A 19,383-nucleotide genomic window follows, 5' to 3' on the forward strand; every position below is an offset into this window, starting at 1 on the left:
GCGTGACCAGGGTCGCGTTCGCATAGAACGGATGAGCTGGTGAGAAGAGCATAGGGTTGTTCTATGTGATCGCGTGGGCGAGGCCGCGATCGCGGAAGGTAGCCAAGGCAGTAATACGCTATTGCGTGGAGTTTTATGCGATCGGGTAGGGTTAAAATGAGGGCAGTCAGATTTGTGCTTCGCGATCGCGATTAAGGAATTTAAAGCGTTGGGCAGAATGTTTAAAAGGCCATTTTCGCGATTTTTGGCCATAGTTCACCATTTTTGAGTCGGTTTTGGAGCTTATTGAGGGAGATTGAAGAGGGAATTCAAGAGAACTTCTTTGAGATAAGATTATTGAACCTAAAACTCGATCCTATGTTGATTCTTGTTTAAACATGAAATCAGTGGGATTTGAAGCCTAAAATTGGGGAGTTAGGGCTTGAAATTGGAGACTTTGATTTGAGGATTTGAGGGGTCGTTTATGGTCGAATTTTGATGTATTTGATATGTATGAACTCGTGAGAGTGTAAGGATTCCGGTTTTGTGATTTTTATCAGAATCTGAGACGTGGGCCTGGGGGTTGGGTTTGGCCAATTTCGGAATTTTTATGTAAATTGGTTATTTTCAAGTGGGCTTTGTTCCCTTAGCATATTTTGATGGTATGATACTATTTTTGGTTAGATTTGGAGCATCCAGAGACCGAGTCGAGAGGCAAAGGCATCATGGGCTAGAGTTTGGACCGGATTGAGGTAAGTAATGATTCTAAATGTTGTCCTGAGGGCATGAAACCTCAGATTTCACATTGTTGTGTTACTTTGAGGTGACGCACACACTAAATGACGAGCGTGGGGTCGTGCACCGTTGGGGATTGTGATTTAGTTTGTCCTGTATGACTGTAAAGTCGTGTATTTGATTGAAAACTCTTTGATATCATTGTGTTTTGGAAAGTATTATCATGTTTTGGGTTGAATGTCATATTTGGGCCTCGTGCCAACTGTTTTAGCCCCTTAGAGGATGTTTACTACTATTCCTCACTATTTTAACTTCATATTGGTACTCAATCATGTTGTATTATATTGTTTTCATAATTTAGTCATATTTACTCCGTTTGATATTTTAAATGATATTTTAAGTTGAGCATCATGTTTACTGTTGCCCGAGTGGCTTGAGAGATTTCTAACTAAGTGAGGCCGAGGGCCTGTGTTGTGAGGACATTATGGGATCGGGTTGCACGCTGCAACAGTGTTGTACTGATTCATGATTTTGAGGCCTAGGGCCTGATTTGTTACGCCACGAGGTGGCTTGTTATGAGGCCAAGGGCCAATTTGATTATGCCACGAGATGGCTTGTTATAGCACTTGGGTTGTAGGAGTCCCTCCGGAGTTTGCACACCCCTAGTGAGCACGGGTACCCCGTGTGAGATGTGATATTGCCCGAGGAATCGTTGTTGCTTCATGTTATTGCTCGAGGGGCAGATACGAGTGATTGTGAGGTAGCCCGAGGGGCTGGTTCTACTGATATTGTTCCCGAGGGGCGGTTGTGGTATATGTTTTGCCCGAGGGGCTGTCTACGTTTCTATCCTTTTTCTCACTGTTTTTATCACTCGTTTGAACTGTTGATAGATGTTTTAAAAGGTTTTTACTAAACTGAGATGTTTTTACGAGTCTTACCGCTTTACTGTTTTGTTCTGGAATTATACTGTTTTGCTATAGCGTTATACTGTGGTTTACGAGTTTTCTTACTGCTCAACTGCCTTTATTTTTATTACTTACTGAGTTGGCGTACTCACATTACTCCCTGCACCCTGTGTGCAGATCTAGGAGTCTCAGGTCACGCTAGCGAGTGCTGATTTGTCTTCCAACAGGCTTTTAGAGTTGACTAGGTAGCTGCTTGGCATTCACAGCCCCGTGCGTCTTCCTATCTTTATTCCGTTTTGTATTAGTTTTGGTTCAGACTATGTTGTCTTTTTCATATTTCTAGACGAGTTGTAGTTGCTCATGAATAGTGACACCCCGATGTCGGGCTGTATTTTGTTTCCACACTGTTTTATCCTACCTTATACTATGGGATTTTAGCTTATTAATGTATTTAAATGACTTATTATAATGGTTTGGTTGGATTTGGGGTTTGTGTCGGTTGGCCTAGTTTTATGATAGGCGCCATCATGACCGGGTCCGTTTTAAAGTGACAAATATTGAACCCTCTTTTAAATTGGGTTAGGTCAATCCTCTTTTAATTAGGTCGGGTCGGATTAGGTCAGTCCTTTTTTAATTGCGTCAATATTTATTAGATAATAAATAATAAATATGGAGTAAAAGATTATTTGTACTTTTCGGCAATTGTGATTTTTGTGTGAGTAGGCAATAGTCTCGTGATTTTTAAGTTAGAAAATGTAGTTATATGATTTAGGTGATAAAAAATTTGAATTATATGACTATTTGTCAAATTTACCCCCGATTTAACTTCAGACAAAGGGCTAAATGATGAGAGTTAAAAGGTACCCTTCCTAAAAGGTGATGTGTTGAACCTCTTCAATTGTGTTATCTTCAATTGTCGTTAAGAGGTTACTTTTTAGAGTTAATTTGTATATAATGATACATTTGGTTGAAACAAGTTTTGTTTTTGACCAAAAAAAAGTTAAAAATAAAATAAAATAAAAAACTACAGACGGACTTCTGGTACTTTATCATAAGTAGGGTGCTTTTCTCGTTATTATTCCAATAGTCACACATGTGAATGCTACTAAAGATGTTCAAAATATAATATAAGAGTGAACTTTACAAAGTCAAAAACTCTGAGAAGTTCAAGTCAGAAACATAACGGGATTCTCATTTTCTAGCAGTCAACAGTTAAAGAGAAAGTCTGAGGAGAACCCCCAAAACAAAATGGTAACTGCATAAATAAAAATAAAATAGCAACAGGAGACTATTGCATAAGTAGGCTTCTAATTAGAGCTGCTTGGGTAGTGTCTGAAGTTTCCAAGAGTTCAGATAATCTGTCACTCAGATCATCAACTTCTCTGTGTAGGCTTCTTATGTAGTTGCATGTCTCTTGCAAGACTCTAGCTGCTGAAACCTGCACCAAATTAAGCCAAAATAAGTATATTATAACTCTATGTTTTAAACAAATAAATATATTACTCAGATCAGAAAATTAAGTTTAGTAAGTTCAACAAATCAAGTAACAAAAAAAATGATATGTAGGAATTTCCTATAAGATCTTATTTGTATTTGGGATCCAATGTTCCAAACCCAAGATTATTATAAAACCAATAAAATCTCACGAACCACTACACATTAATGAATTTTACTAATTTCAAGAGGAAATCACAAGAAATAAAGATTACTTCTTACACATATCTTTTCAATGATTACTTTCATTTTTTTTCAATCACAAATAACAGATGCCTCCGCTTATTTTAGAGTTTGTTCCCTCATTATATTGTGCCAAAAAAAAGGTTAGAAGGAGGGTGGGTGGGGTGGACCTACATTGTTACAAGGAGTTCAGTATACAGTATCCCCTGAACATATCCTAAAATTTTATTGTTTAGATAGGTAAATTACATCTTAAATTAGTACTATTACTTATTGAATTTTATTGACGCAAGAATGTTTCAAGAGCAAATGCTTAAGAAATTGATGAAAATTTGTGCAAGGTCTTATGTGCAAGCTCCATTAGAACCATCACTTTGTTATAAGTTTCTTGAATCCTCCTGGTGAAAACCCTGAGTCACCTTCTAAGGGCAAGCAGCCGCAAGGGTTTTAGATGGCGGTGGAGGTGAGCATTTGTGGATTAATTATTTGAGTACATAAGAAATTAGACCTACAATAACTTAAATTAAATTACCTTGTCAGAGGACCTATTCTGGAGCTCAGGAAGAACCTGTTGCAACTTTGAAACAAGATCATTGATTTGGTCCTCACTTATTCTTGAACCTCCTGAATGTCTTGATCTTGACCTTCTGCTAGACATATTTCAAATACTTAGCTTGTTCAATATATGTCTCGAAATAAGAAACAAGAAGCAGTTAAAATCTGTATGAACAAATCAGAGGTGATTGATAAAGTGTGTGCAATGTGGAATAAAATCAGAGAAGAAGTTATGGAGAGTGTCAAAATGGTGCATAAAAAGAGTAGACAAGTGCACTGAAGAAATGAGTGCGCTTAGCTTGTCTTTAAATAGGGTTTTGGGAGAGAGAGAGAAGAATCAATTTTCTAGAGATCTGCCCTTCTATATAGCTAGCTATTTTTCTTCTTACTGTTAATTTCTTTTTCTTTTTCCTTTTTTTTCTGTGGTTGAGCTAAAGTTGGATTTTATGAACAATTAGCTAAGCTAGCAATTTCTATGCATCCATCCCGACTCCGAGGGGTTGGCGTGGTTGCGGCGTTCTATTGCTCTCTCTTAATGTGTGTAAGTGTACGTGAATGTGTCAGAAAATACACGTAATACCATGTTATTTTATTACATCTACGTACTACTCTTGAGTAATTTTTAGAAATATGAAACTAATTCATGATATCAGCAAAGAAACTCACTAGCTCGATCTCCTCTATGAGTAATTAAGGAAATAGTAATTTTCATGACATAAGGAGCTAGCAGTTTTCTCAAGAAAAAACTTACTATTACCTTGATATTTACATAAATATGTTTTTCCAGAAGCTTACTTATTTAATCATTGCTATAAACACCAGAAGCAAAAATGTTTTTCCCGTTCTCTGAGCTCAGAAGGAAAGGAGAGAGGAGGGGGGATGGACTGGTCAAGATTCATATTTCATGCAAACATGTTCTTTCCTCAAATGGGAAATACAACAGGCGACACGTAGAAACCCCAGAAGGCAAAAATAAGCGTTACTCATCACCGACCCTCTTAACTGGGCTTTTTGTTTATCTATATATCGTTGTTTTTACATGTTTTTTATATTGGCGTTGTGAGGTCACTCATGATGAGATGAATCCATGCATATCTGATCTTCAGTATCTACTTGACAGATCAAGTAGTTTACTACTATTAGTTCAAGAGCTCTCTTTTGCTCTATAAACTGACCAAATGCAATTTCCACATTCTGATATTGCCATTTCTACGTTGAATTTCGGCCTTCTTCCCTTGACTTGGCAACTGTAGTATGAGTCATTTTCTTTACATATAGCTGATCTATCATCTATCTTATGTACTGTTCACGTTAATTCGAACTATATTATATACATCAACGTTATTAGAATAATCATGTTGCTTGACATTGATTATATTGTCTAATTGTATACGTTCATTCAAGTGATAAGTCACATCAACTTAATTCAACATGTTAATTTCTTCTAGTTTCTAGGCTATATTGTTACTTAAAAGTTTTAGTTGGTCAACACAACGGGAACCTGAATAAATTTAATCAGTGTGTACGTTCTGAACAATGAATGGTGATACCGATTTTTTTCTTGAGAGACTACTAGTTCAGTGAAACTCTTTCTCATGCTATAGTACTGTACATACCACAGTTAGAAGGAGCTAAGTAATGTAATATTTCTATGGTGTCACGTTCTTATAAAGAGACCTAAGAAAGTCTCATTGGTGGAAAAGCGATGAAGCCCTTGCTTCTAATCATTGAATACTTTGTTTTGGTTTAGCTGATTAGAAGGGGAAGACTAAAAGGAATCTTGTCAAATGAGGTTTTTATATCTTAAAATATAGACGTAATTTTATTGTCTTCATTCGTAGCCTACCTGGAATCTCTTTTGATTTAGTAGTACAGATACATGATGAAGTCTAAGTTGGCAACTTCGGCATATTAACATGGTATGCATACTTGGTAATTAATTACAATCTTCGTAGGCTTGACTCTTTTTGCTACTCTATTCTTCTAGTATTTCGTTCCGTAATGCTAGGTTTTGAAAAGGATTTTTCATGTCATTTCCATTTAGGTCCGATTAGGATCCTTCCGTTGTTTCCTTTTCCTTCTGCACCTTTTCCTCGAAATGAGAAAGAAAAATATCCAAGAGGTAAATTACATGTAATTGTCTATGAATGGAATATGAAAAATATAAATTAAAGCAACCAACTTAGTATAAAAAGTTAAATAATACTGTACAGTTAAAAAAAAATTATACTTTGAGTATTATTTTCTTAGCTAAGATTTTACAATAAAAATTTTAAGAAAAGCAATTGATGATTTTCCATGAACACATGCTTGCACAGAGCATCCAATGGTTGGAGGGAATTGAGATTCCATGGACCATGAAAATAATGTCTTTGTCTTTTCATACAACATAATATTCAGGTATTTCAAGCAAGATTTGTTAATACTGCTAGACGCTTAACATCTTCTTTTGTGCCAAAAAAATAATTTGCATGGATCAAGCGGCATCTCTATGATTCTTTATAGAGCTTCAAGTAAACATCATTTTTTGCAATTTAATTTCTACTTGAAATTATTCAATAAACGTGGGGATGAACTTTCATGAATAAACTAGATCATACTACGAGTAGTATATAGCAAACATATATATAGCTTATATTTATGCTCCCTGAGCCACTATTAACGGAAAAAGCATGTTTGTTTTTCTTTTTCTCTGCGATGCAAATATAAAATTCTTGTTATTGGCACTAAAAAACAATCTCGTAAACCAAAAAAATAACTATTGTAACCTTTACGAGGTTCGTGTATTGGAGGATGATTTTAAAGAATAAAAATCAATAAACTCCAAAAAGCAAAAGAGACGGACAAAAAGAACAATTAAGTCTGTTAACAAAGAAACCTATGCTGGGATAATTTAAGCGCGTAATAGAAAGGCTCAGCGAGCTTTTCGTAGCACATGATGTTGATCCAATAGACAGCAAGGACTGAGGTTGAAGTCACGAGGGGCTCTATTTTTTATTCGATTTAGTTTACATAAACTAATCAGCGTATTTTACTTATAAGCGTAATTTTATCAATTGTAAAAAGTTATTTCCTGTAATTTTATGTTAAAAATTAAAATTCTATGTTAATATTGTTATATATAAGTAATCTTAATTTAATGGTATAAAAAACTTTTTGCGGCTTTGGCTGGTATTAAATGGTGTATACAGAATGGGTTCTCAGACTTCATACTTGAAATGGACTCTTTGCTCATAGTCAACATGATCAAAGAAAGACATACTGACAATTACAAAATGAAGAACACGATCGATGATATCTCACAGTGTATTGTTGCGGAATATCATGAGTTAACTAGCACACAAACATACACAAAGCAAATAAAGAAGAAAAATCAACACAAGGATTTAACGAGGTTCGGCTAAGCCTAATTCTCGAGGCAAAAGCAGAGAGAGTTTTCCACTATAAATGAGAAGAAAAGCACAATATAATCTATAGAATCCCCAACTACAACCCCTATATATAGATCCCAAAAGGTCTCAAACACATATGAGAAAGGTTTTCCAATTCGACAAGGACAATAGTTTTTCCTTTCTCAAATCTATTAGGACAATGAGTTTTCCTAAACCTATAGGAACTATGAATTTCTTAAAAATACAAGGAAATAATTCAAGCACAAATAATATATATGAACCAAGCCAATATCACTCCTATGCATTGCTATAGGGAAGCTAACCAAGTAGCGGATTACTCGGCAAAAATGGCTTCAAACACATCGTAGAGTAAGATGTACATGTCTTTCTATCTTTTGCCCAGGGAAATAATCAAGGGAACTTTCATTTTAGAAAAATTTCAAGTACCTAATATTAGGACAAAATATGACAAGGCAAATTTCTCTGTGGGTTAAGTCTCCCGTCTTGTAATATTTGGACACAGATGGATGTTTTACACATCTCTGTGATTTTTTTGGTTAGGGTGGACTCCCTAGTGTTGTAATCTTGGAGGTAAAGCAATCTCCCCCTCCTTTCTAAAGATAATACAACACACCCAGTATCAACTTGAAAATTTAAAAAAAATGGTATAAAAAACTTGTTCACTATTAGTTTACAAGAGTTAAACTCTTCTTTATTTTGTTTCCAATCCAGTGGGCTGAAGTCTTCCATTTCCAAATATTAATCAAGAACTTAGTCGTCTAAAAAGAGATCGATTAGTTTTATAGAAATCTTTGACACTCCAAGAAAGATATAACGTGATCTTCTCAGCATATGCTTTGTTATGCCTGCTTAGCTTGTTTATTTTATAGTACAACCATGATTTGTCTAAATATTCAAGGCCGCAGATATTGATATCTGAGCCTATGATGAGGCTATAACCATTAATATAAACACTTTTAGTCGGTGAATAGTAAGATCTTCATATTAACCGACGTATAGTAAACTGTGATACCGACAAATATACTCTTTTAATTAATCTATCTACAGGCGTACTAGTCGATATTACCATTGGTACATATTATTTTATGCTTTCTTGATCAGCTGGGAACATTACTTTAAAATTTTAATATGTGCACAAACATCGATCTATTCTATAACTTATACTACTTAGCTCTCAAGTTTAAAAAAAAAATACTACTTAGCTTTTGTTCATGAACAAAATACCAGACTATATATATATATATATATATATCTTGACCCTTTTCCTTGTAAAAACTAATGTTAACAGATATTCTTTTTGTGCTTGTCATATTTCTTATTTGGCTGATATGATTAAAAGGAAATAAGATGTGTGAGAAAAAATAAAGGGGGCTAAAAAGTAAACGACTGCTTTTATGGGTCAATTAATTTGGGAGAAATTCAAAAATAGCCAGATTTATAAGTGGTCATTCAAAAATAATCATAGTTTCAAACGTTATCGAAATTTATCTACTTTTCATATAAAGATAAATCTGAATGAAAACACTGTTCAAAATTCGGAAAATACTCCAGCATAGTATACTGAAATTCCAATATAATATACTGGAACTCCAGTATACTTTGCTGGAACTCCAGTATACTTTGCTAGAACTCCAGTATAATATACTGGAGTTCCAGTATATTATACTGGAATTTGGAGTTCAAGTATACTTTGCTGGAACTCCAGTATAATATACCGGAGTTCCAGCAAAGTATACAAGAACTCCAATATAATATATTGTTCAAAATTATTGTTTTCATTCTTTTTTTAGTTATATCATTGTTTTTTTTTTTTGGTTAAATATTAGGTGGCAATTTTTTTAATTAAAATTACATGTGGCATTTTCTTATTTGTTCATTTGATATGAATCCGAAAGTGTATTTCACGCGAGGTGAGCTGACAAGGTCGGGTATTTAGTTGATTTACTTTATCGTAGGCTTGAAGTCTCCAACTGAAAATGGCCTTAATTGGGGTGTTTGTCTGATCGGTAAAGACAATTTAAATGGATCGTTTATGTATTTCGCCTTTTATTTTTATTCAGGAATAATGTAACAAAAATGCACACTGCTAATATTCGTTATTTCCCGGTAATAGGTTATTTAACATTTGTTACAAATTACGAATCCATGTTTGCTACAAAAAGTAGCTTGTAATCAATTGGTTCTTAGTAAATTCTTAATAACGTAAAGAATAAAATTCACTTTACCCTCTTAATCTTTAAGGGTTGAGAAACAATATCCCTTCACATTTTGAATGGGAAAAGAAACCCCCTTATGCGATATTTTTTTGATGAGAATTTCTTTTTTAAAATAAAGATTTTTTTTCTCTCTATCCTTTCAAAGATGAAGTATAATATTTTTCATCCAAACTACTTGAATTTCATCTTTCTTACTTGTAAAATTTAAGATATTTTTCTATTATATTGAGGTGATTGTTAAAAATTTTGCAATAAAAAAAAAATCTTGCATACAAAATTTAAGAAATCTGATGAATGCGCATTCACCATGGATGCTTCGTTTCAACTTGAAGGGGAAAAATACACTGAAATAGTTAATTCTCTAACATATATATTAGATGATAGAATTGTTGCTATATTAATTTTTTATGTATTTTTTTTTATATTAAATTGTTATACTAATGCAATTATTAAAGTTTACTTATTTTAAAATTTTCTTTACTGGACAGAAATGATAGTTGATAATGTTGTTAGAACATGCGCAGCAGAAGCAAGCATACAAATCAGGCATTAAATACATGTAAAATAGACAACACAATAATAACAAGATTAGAAACACTAACCTCTTGAAATAGTTTCACAAATCTTCCAAACAACAAGAATCTAGGGCTTCTGCTATTTGCCTAGTAAAACTTTGGACGATTTTGCTTTTGGGTTGGCAAGGCAATACAACTCTAAAAGGTGAGTTATTGGGTGAAATTAGTCTTGCTTTAATAGAGTTATTTTTAGTCGAAATTGTGCTCCAAAAACGTGTAGGATTCTCCTTCTACAAGTAGAATCCTACTCCAACTCTATTAGATGATTTTTCTCCCAAGTCTTGTCCAGGTTTTTACTATGTATAACAGGGACCACAGAAATAATAAGAGGCTACCAATTATAGCATTAATTCGAAACATGAATTAATTCTTACTATAATTAATTGCAATTTATTCCATTAAAAAACTGCAATTGAACTTCTTAATATGAATTCCGAAAATTCAATAACACTTATTTTAACTCCCCATATTAAGATCTCAAATATCAGTTAATTAAATTAAATAACTTAAAATTTAATTTAATCAACTAATTAAATCCTTTACAATTCCGCTTAAACTATTTCATGTGATCGATACAAAATCCATCGATCGGGTTTTCACATAAAAACTTATAAGGTTACATAAAGGGGTATCATCAAACTCAAAACCGAGTCATGGATTCTATCAACTAATTATTATTCACAAATGTTATTCGTTATTATCCAATCTATTATGCATACACTAACTCTAAATAGATTCGTACCTTTTGATAAATCAAAACAATAAACAAATTACATTGATCATAATAATTATATCAAGATTAGGAGTATAAGCTCATTTAATGAATTAGAGAAAATGTTTTATATATTTAGTACAAAAACATCTTTTCTCTACTTGGTTTGTTCAACATACACTGAGTATACTAGCACAAGAAGTTGGAGTAAAACTACTCCCATAATCAAGACAAATTATATGGTAATCTTGTGCTACAATCATCAAGATATTTTGTCCAATAATATCTTTGATTGTTGTCATGACCCGGATTTTCCACCATCGGGAGTCGTGATGGCGCCTACTAGTGAAACCTAGGCAAGCCAACCAACTGAACTATTTACCTTATTTCCATTTTTAGTCCTTTAACAATTATGAAGCAGTAACGTGTAGGTAGCGAAATTTATAACAAGCAGAAGAAAAGCAATAAAACTATCTGAATATAAATCTAATACAACTGTTTGAACAACAACTACCCAGAACTGGTGTCACAACTTCACAGACTGTCTAGGAGTACTATAAATAAGGTTTGAATGAATTAAATACAACACTGTCTCTGGAAATACATGAAAGAAACAGGAATAGTATATAGAAGGTGACGCCAAGGCCTGCGGACGCCTGCAGGATTATCTTGGGTCGCCTGGTGAACAAGGAATCAGCAATCTCACTGCGGTCTGAAGTCTACTGCACAGGGATCTACACAAAAGAGTGCAGAATGTAGTATCAGCACAACCGACCCCATGTGCTGGTAAGTGCCTAGCCTAACCTCGGCGAAGTAGTGACGAGGCTAGGACCAGACTACCAAATAAACCTGTGCAGTTAAATCATATACAGCAGAAATAGAAGCAGATAATCACAATTAAAATTGGGCGGAGGAAACATGCTGCGGGGAGTAATAGATAACAACAGAATATCAAGAGGAATATAAAGAAACTAAAATCCAATTACTAACAAGGATAGGGAAAACAAATGCGGAGTTCACTTTCATTTCACATCTTTTTGCAGGCGTGCAACCCGATCCCATTTCATGTATCTCGTTGCTGGCGTGCAACCCGATCCCATTTCACATATCTCATTGCAGGCGTACAACCTGCTCCCATTTCACATATCTCGTTGCAGGCATGCAACCCGCTCCCATTTCACATATCTCGCTGCAGGCCTGCAACCCGCTCCCATTTCACATATCTCGCTGCAGGCATCCAACCCGCTCTCATTTCATATATCTCGTTGCAGGCGCGCAACCTGATCCCATTTTATATATCTCATTGCAGGCGTGCAACTCGATCCCATTTTATATATCTCGTTACAGGCGTGCAACCTGATCCCATTTCACATATCAACAACAATCACAAAAGAATTCTGGCAAGGGAACAATTATATTTTAACAACATCCCGGCAAGGGAACAATAATATCAAGACAATCATCTCGTCAAGGGAACAATAATGATAATAACATCCCGACAAAGGAACAATAATGATAATAACATCCCGGCAAGGGAACAATAATGATAATAACATGTGAAGCGGAATAAACCACAACGGAGTCATAACAATTACAATACAAGACTCACGGGCATGCTTGACACCGACGTATAGATACTCGTCACCATGCCTATACGTTGTACTTACCTCGATGCGACGAACACAATTCAAGCCTCCACTATCGCTTTACCTCTCAATTCCACCACCAATTCGCTCGTATCTAGCCACAAGTTACTTAATTACATCAATAAATGCTAAATGAATCAATGTCAATGCATGAAAATAAGTTTTCCAAAGTTTTACCCAAAAAGTCAAAAATCACCCCCGGGCCTACATGGTCAAAACCCGAGATTCGAACCAAAACCCGATTACCCATTCCCCCATGAACCCAAATATATAATTTGTTTTGAAGTCGGACTTCAAATCGAGGTCCAAATCCCCAATTTTTGAAAAACATAGGTTCTACCCAAAACACCCAATTTCCCCCCATGAAAATCATTGATTTTGAGTTGAAATCATGTTAAAAGATGTTAAAGATTGAGGAAAACTAGTTAGAAATCACTTACAATTAATTTGGAGAAGAAATTGCCTTTGAAAAATCGCCCTAGAGTGTTTTGGTTTTGAAAGAGTGTGAAAAATGGTTGAAATGCGTCTAAGTTATGAATTTACAGGTCTCTGATGTCGCAATTACGACCAGGGTTTGCAATTGCGAACCCTTCAAAATTATGAGGCCTTCGCATTTGCTATGAAATTTATCGCATTTGCGACCACCCCTTATTTCTGAGGGGTTCGCATTTGCGAAGCAGGCGATGCATTTGCGACTGAGGCCTTTCGCATTTGCGAGCCAAATGGTCGTATTTGCGATTAGACCTGCCCAGGACTTTGTTCGCATTTGCGATGGAAATTCTCGCATTTGCGAAGCTTGCAAACCTGATCATACCAGCTGAAAACTTGCAATTTTCCAAGTCCAAAATCCACCCTGTGGCCTATCCAAAACTCATCCGAGCACTCGGGGCTCCAAACCAAATATGCACACCAACCTAAAATATCATGCGAACTCTCTCGCGCATTCAAATCACTAAAATAACATCAACAACTATGAATTTAGTATCAAAATCATGAAATTTCTTAAGAACTTCAAATTTTTCTATTTTCTCAAAAACGATCCGATTCACGTCATTTCAAGTCTGTTTCTTACCAAATTTGACAGACTTATCTTAAATCACATATAAGACCTGTACCGCGTGCCAAAACCAAAATACGGGTCGATACCATCAAGTTTTAGACACATTTTATTTCCAAAACGCATAAATAATTCCAGAAAATAATTTTCTTTAAAAATTCATTTCTCGGGCTTGGGACCTCGGAATTCGATTCCGGGCATACGCGCAAGTCCCATATTTTCCTACGGATGCTCCGGGACCGTCAAGTCATGGTCCGGGTCCGTTTACCCAAAATGTTGACCGAAGTCAACTTAAATCTATTTTAAAGTCAAAATTCATCATTTTTCACAGATTTTCACATAATGGCTTTTCGGCTACTCGCCTGGACTATGCACGCAAATTGAGGTGATACTAAAAGACATTTTTGAGGTCTCGGAACGCAGAATTTAATTTTAAAACAAGTGATGACCTTTTAGGTCATCACATCCTCCACCTCTAAAACAACCATTTGTCCTCGAACAGACAGAAGAAGGAAGTACCTGAGTCGGGAAAAAGATGGGGATAACGGCTCCGCATATCGGACTCGGACTCTCAGGTCGATGCCTCAGCAAGCTGACCTCTCCACTGAACATGAACAAAAGGAAAACTCTTCGATCTCAACTGACGAATCTGCCGGTCTAGAATAGCTACCGGCTCCTCCTCATAAGACAAGTCCTTGTCCAACTAGATAGTGCTGAATCTAACACGTGGGATGGATCGCCATGATATTTCCGAAGCATGGACACATGAAACAATGGATGCACGGCTGATAAGCTCGGCGGCAACGCAAGTCTGTAAGCCACATCTCCCACTCGATCAAGAATCTTAAATGGGCCAATAAACCTAGGGCTAAGCTTTCCCTTCTTCCCAAATCTCATCACGCCCTTCATTGGCGACACTCGAAGCAATACCCACTCATCGACCATGAATGCCAAATCACGAACCTTACGATCGACATAACTCTTTTGTTTGGACTGAGCTGTACGAAGCCTATCCTGAATAATCCTCACTTTGTCCAAGGAATCCCGAACCAGATCCGTACCCAACAACCGAGCCTCCCCCGGCTCAAACCTTCCAACCGGTGACCGACACCGCCTACCATACAAAGCCTCATAAGGAGCCATCTGGATACTCGACCGGTAGCTGTTGTTATAGGCAAACTCTGCTAAAGGAAAAAACTAATCCCAAGAGCCTCCAAAGTCAATGACACAAGCTCGGAGCATATCCTCAAAAATTTGAATAGTCCGCTCGGACTGCCCGTCCGTCTGAGGATGAAATACTGTGCTCAACTCAACCCGTGTGCCCAACTCTCGCTAAACCGCTCTCCAAAAATGTAAGGTAAACTGCATACCTCGATCCGAAATGATAGACTCGGGCACACCATGAAGACGAACTATCTCCTAGATATAGATCTCAGCTAACCTCTCAAAAGAATAGGAGACTGCCACAGGAATGAAATGTGCTGACTTGGTCAGCCTATCAACAATAACCCACATTGCGTTGAACTTCTTCTAAGTCCGTGGGAGTCCAACGACAAAGTCCATAGTGATCCGCTCCCACTTCCACTCGGGAAGCTCAATCCTCTGAGACAAACCACCAGGCCTCTGATGCTCATACTTAACCTACTGGCAGTTCAAACACCGAGCCACTGACGCAACGATATCCTTCTTCATTCTTCTCCACCAATAATGCTGTCGCAAATCCTGATACATCTTCGCGGTGCCCGGATGAATAGAGTACCGGGAACTATGGGCCTCCTCTAAAATCAACTCTCGAAGCCCATCCACATTAGGCACACAAACCCGATCCTGCAATCTCAAAACTCCATCATCTCCTAAGGTAACCTGCTTGGCACCTCTGTGTTGCACCGTGTCTCTAAGGACGCACAAATGAGGATCATCATATTGCCGATCTCAGATACACTCCAATAGAGAAGAACGAGCGATTATGCAAGCTAACACACGACTGGACTCAAAAACATCCAACCTCACGAACTGATTGGCCAAAGCCTGAACATCCAAAGCAAGCAGTCTCTCACCGGCCGGAATATAAGCAAGACTACCCATACTAGCTGACTTCCTACTCAAAGCATCGGCCACCACATTGGCCTTTACCGGATGATATAAGATGGTGATATCATAGTCCTTTAATAGCTCCAACCACATTTTCTGCCTCAAATTTAGCTCCTTCTGCTTGAACAAATACTGTAGACTCTTGTAATCCGTGAACACCTCACATGCCACACCATACAGATAATGCCTCCAAATCTTCAACGCGTGAACGATGGCTGCTAACTTCAAATCATGAACCAGATAGTTCTTCTCATGAATCTTCAACTGCCGCAAAAGCATAGGCAATGACCTTTCCATCCTGCATCAACACCGCACCAAGTCCAATATGAGATGCATCACAATAAACTGTATAAGGCCCTGAACCTGTGGGCAAAACCAACACCGGTGCCATAGTCAGAGCTGTCTTGAGCTTCTGAAAGCTCGCCTCACACTTGTCCGACCATCCGAACTGGACACCCTTCTGGGTCAACCTGGTCATCGGGGCTGCGATAGATGAAAAACCCTCCACAAACCGACGATAGTAACCTGCCAATCCCAAGAAACTTTGGATCTCTATAGCTGATACTGGTCTGGGCCAGTTCTTGACTGCCTCAATCTTCTTCGGATCAACCTGAATACCTTCTATTGATACAACATAACCCAGGAATGTAGTTGAACTCAGCTAGAACTCGCACTTCGAAAACATGGCATACAAGTGACTATCCCTCAAAGTCTGAAGAACCACTCTAAGATGCTGCTCGTGCTCCTCCCGGCTACGGGAATAGATCAAAATATCATCAATGAAGACTATCACAAACGAATCCAAGTAAGTCCTGAACACTCAGTTCATCAAATCTATAAAAGCTGCTGGGGCATTTGTCAACCCGAATGACATCACCAAGAACTCATAATGCCCATACTGAGTGCGGAAAGCTATCTTAGGGACATTGGATGCCCTAATCCTCAATTGATAATAGCCAGATCTCAAGTTAATCTTTGAAAATACCTTGGCACCCTGAAGCTGATTAAACAAATCATTAATCCTCGGTAATGGATACTTATTCTTGATTGTAACCTTGTTCAACTGCCGGTAATCAATACATATTCTCATCGATCCGTCCTTCTTCTTAACAAACAACACCGGCACACCCCAAGGAGAAATACTAGGTCTAATGAAACCTTTTTCAAGCAAGTCTTGCAACTACTCCTTCAACTCTTTCAACTCAGGCAGGGCCATACGATACGGCGGGATAGAAATGGGATGAGTGCCCGGAGCCAAATCAATGCAAAAGTCAATATCCCTGTCGGGTGGCATACTTGGCAGGTCTGAAGGAAATACCTCAGGAAAATCATGAACAATAGGCACAGAATCAATAGAAGAAACCTCAGCACTAGAATCACGAACATAGGTCAAATAGGCCAAATACCCTTCTCGACCATACAACGAGCCTTAATATAAGAGATAACATTACGGGTAGAGTGACTAGGAGTCCCTCTCCACTCTAAACGAGGCAAACCTGGCAAGGCTAAGGTCACAGTCTTGGCATGACAGTCCAAGATAGCGTGATAGGGTGATAACCAGTCCATCCCCAATATGACATCGAAATCAACCATGTCCAGAAGAAGAAAATCTACACGAGTCTCAAGACCTCCAATCACAACCATACACAAATGATGGACTCGATCTACCATAATAGAATCACCCACCGGTGTAGACACATAAATAGGATCACTCAAAGAATCACTAGGCATGACCAAATACGGTGCAAAATAAGATGACATATATGAATATGAAGATCTCGGATCAAATAAAACTGAAGCATCTCTGCTACAAACCAAAACAGTACCTGTGATAACTGCATCGGAAGCCTCAACCTCGCGCCTGGCTAGAAGAGCATAACATCGGGGCTGGGCCCACCACCTTGAACTACATCTCTGGGACAGCATGCTACTAGCTGGCCTCCACCCCTGGCGGCCTGATCTCCACCTCTAATACCTCTACCTCCACCTCTAGCACCTCTACCCCCACCTCTAGCTGGCTGGGCGGGTTGTGGAGCACTCGGTGCCTAAGCCATGGCACGGAAACGCTGATGCTGAGAGTTGCTTGATGCTCGAGGGCAATATGTAGCAATGTGCCTCATGTCGCCACAAGTAAAACAAGCCCTCGGTTGTTGGGGCTGACGACCTTGGAAACTCTGAAGCGGTGGTGCACTGATAGGAGCTTGTGGTGCACTGTAGGTCTGTTGATCCGAATACTGCATATGAGAACCACGGTCACCTGAAGCATCGTGAGAAACCTGAAGTGTTGAATGAAAAGACCTAGGAGGATAGCCTCTACCATATAAATCCCTACCTCCAGACGAGGTACCACTGAATCGGCCTGAATGACGAGGCCTCTTGTCAGACCCCTGACCACCTCCCTACAATAGAACCATCTCAACTCTCTTAGCCAAATTAGTCGCCTCATGAAAGGAAATCTCGCTCCTTGTCTCCTTGGCCATCTGAAGTCGAATAGGCTGGATAAGTCCCTCAATGAACCTCCTCACCCTCTTTCTCTCAGTGGGAAGTATGATAATAGCATGATGAGCCAAGTCGATGAATCTAGTCTCATACTGAGTAACGGTCATAGAACCCTACTGGAGATGCTCAAGCTGCCTCCGATAAGCCTCTCTCTAAGTGATAGGAAGAAACTTCTCCAGAAATAGATGAGTAAACTGCTCCCAAGTCAAAGATGGCGATCCGGCTGGTCTAGCTAAGTGATAATCTCTCCACCAAGTTTTGGCAGATCCCGACAAGCAAAAAGTAGCAAAATCGATCTCATTGGTCTCCACTATCCCCATGTTCCTGAGAACCTCATGACAACTGTCTAGATAATACTAGGGATCCTCAGAAGATGCACCGTTGAAAGTAGTAGTGAAGATCTTGGTGAACCTATCCAATCTTCACAAAGCGTCGGCAAACATAGCTGCTCCATCACTGGTCTGAGCTACCACACCTGGCTGAACTGCTCCAACTGGCTGAGCTGCTAGAGTCTGAAACTGGGGAGCTACCTGCTCCGGAGTGTGAGTAGCAGGAGTCTGAGCTCCTCCTCCAGCCTGAGAGACGGTTGGGGCTACAGGAAGCAAGCCTGCTCGGGTGACACTCTCCAAAAGGCCCACTAGATGGACCATAACATCCTGGAGTACGAGGGTAGCAATAAACCCCTCTAGGACTTGAGCTGGGCCCCCCGGAACTGTCGGGCCCAGAACCTTATCATCAAATTCAACCTGAGGCTTCGTCGCTGGTGCTGCTGCTCTGGGCGGAGCTCTGCCCCTACCTCGGTCTCGCCTTATGCCCCTCATGGGAGCTGCTGCTGGGGGTTCGGGCTGCTAGTCAGTGGATAAGGAAGCGTGTGTTCTCGCCATTTATAGAAGAACAGAGTAGAAATTCAATTAGCATTGAGAAACCAAACCACACGACAGGAAGGAATAAATGTGAAGTTTTTCTAAATCTGTAGCCTCTGGGATAAATACAGACGTCTCCGTACAGATCCTTCAGACTCTACTAAGCTTGTCTATGAATTGTGAGACCCATGTAACCTAGAACTTTGATACCAACTTGTCACGACCCGAATTTCCCGCCCTCGGGAGTCGTGATGGCGCCTACTAGTGATAGCTAGGCAAACCAACCAACTGAACTATTTACCTTGTTTCCATTTTAATAATTATGAAGTAGTAACGTGTAGGTAGCAGAATTCATAACAAGCGGAAGAAAACCAATAAAACTATCTGAAAATACATCTAATACAACTTTTTGAACAACGACTACCCAGAACTAGTGTCACAGCTTCACATATTGTCTAGG

The 19,383-nt window shown here is 38.4% G+C and overlaps 1 protein-coding gene across 1 annotated transcript; it reads right to left on the reverse strand.

Annotated features, from left to right (window-relative positions):
* Positions 1-2,790: 2,790 nt before the first annotated feature.
* LOC104222874 (transcription factor PRE3-like) lies at positions 2,791-4,155 on the reverse strand. The gene is made up of 2 exons (XM_009774197.2): positions 3,829-4,155; positions 2,791-3,057 (listed from the first exon to the last, which is right to left on the reverse strand). Exons 1-2 carry the CDS (start codon positions 3,952-3,954, stop codon positions 2,908-2,910), a joined length of 276 nt encoding a protein of 91 aa, XP_009772499.1. The 5' UTR covers positions 3,955-4,155; the 3' UTR covers positions 2,791-2,907.
* Positions 4,156-19,383: the final 15,228 nt, after the last annotated feature.

This window comes from Nicotiana sylvestris, chromosome 6 (genome assembly GCF_000393655.2).
Source record: "Nicotiana sylvestris chromosome 6, ASM39365v2, whole genome shotgun sequence".
In the NCBI taxonomy this organism is placed as follows: Eukaryota; Viridiplantae; Streptophyta; class Magnoliopsida; order Solanales; family Solanaceae; genus Nicotiana; species Nicotiana sylvestris.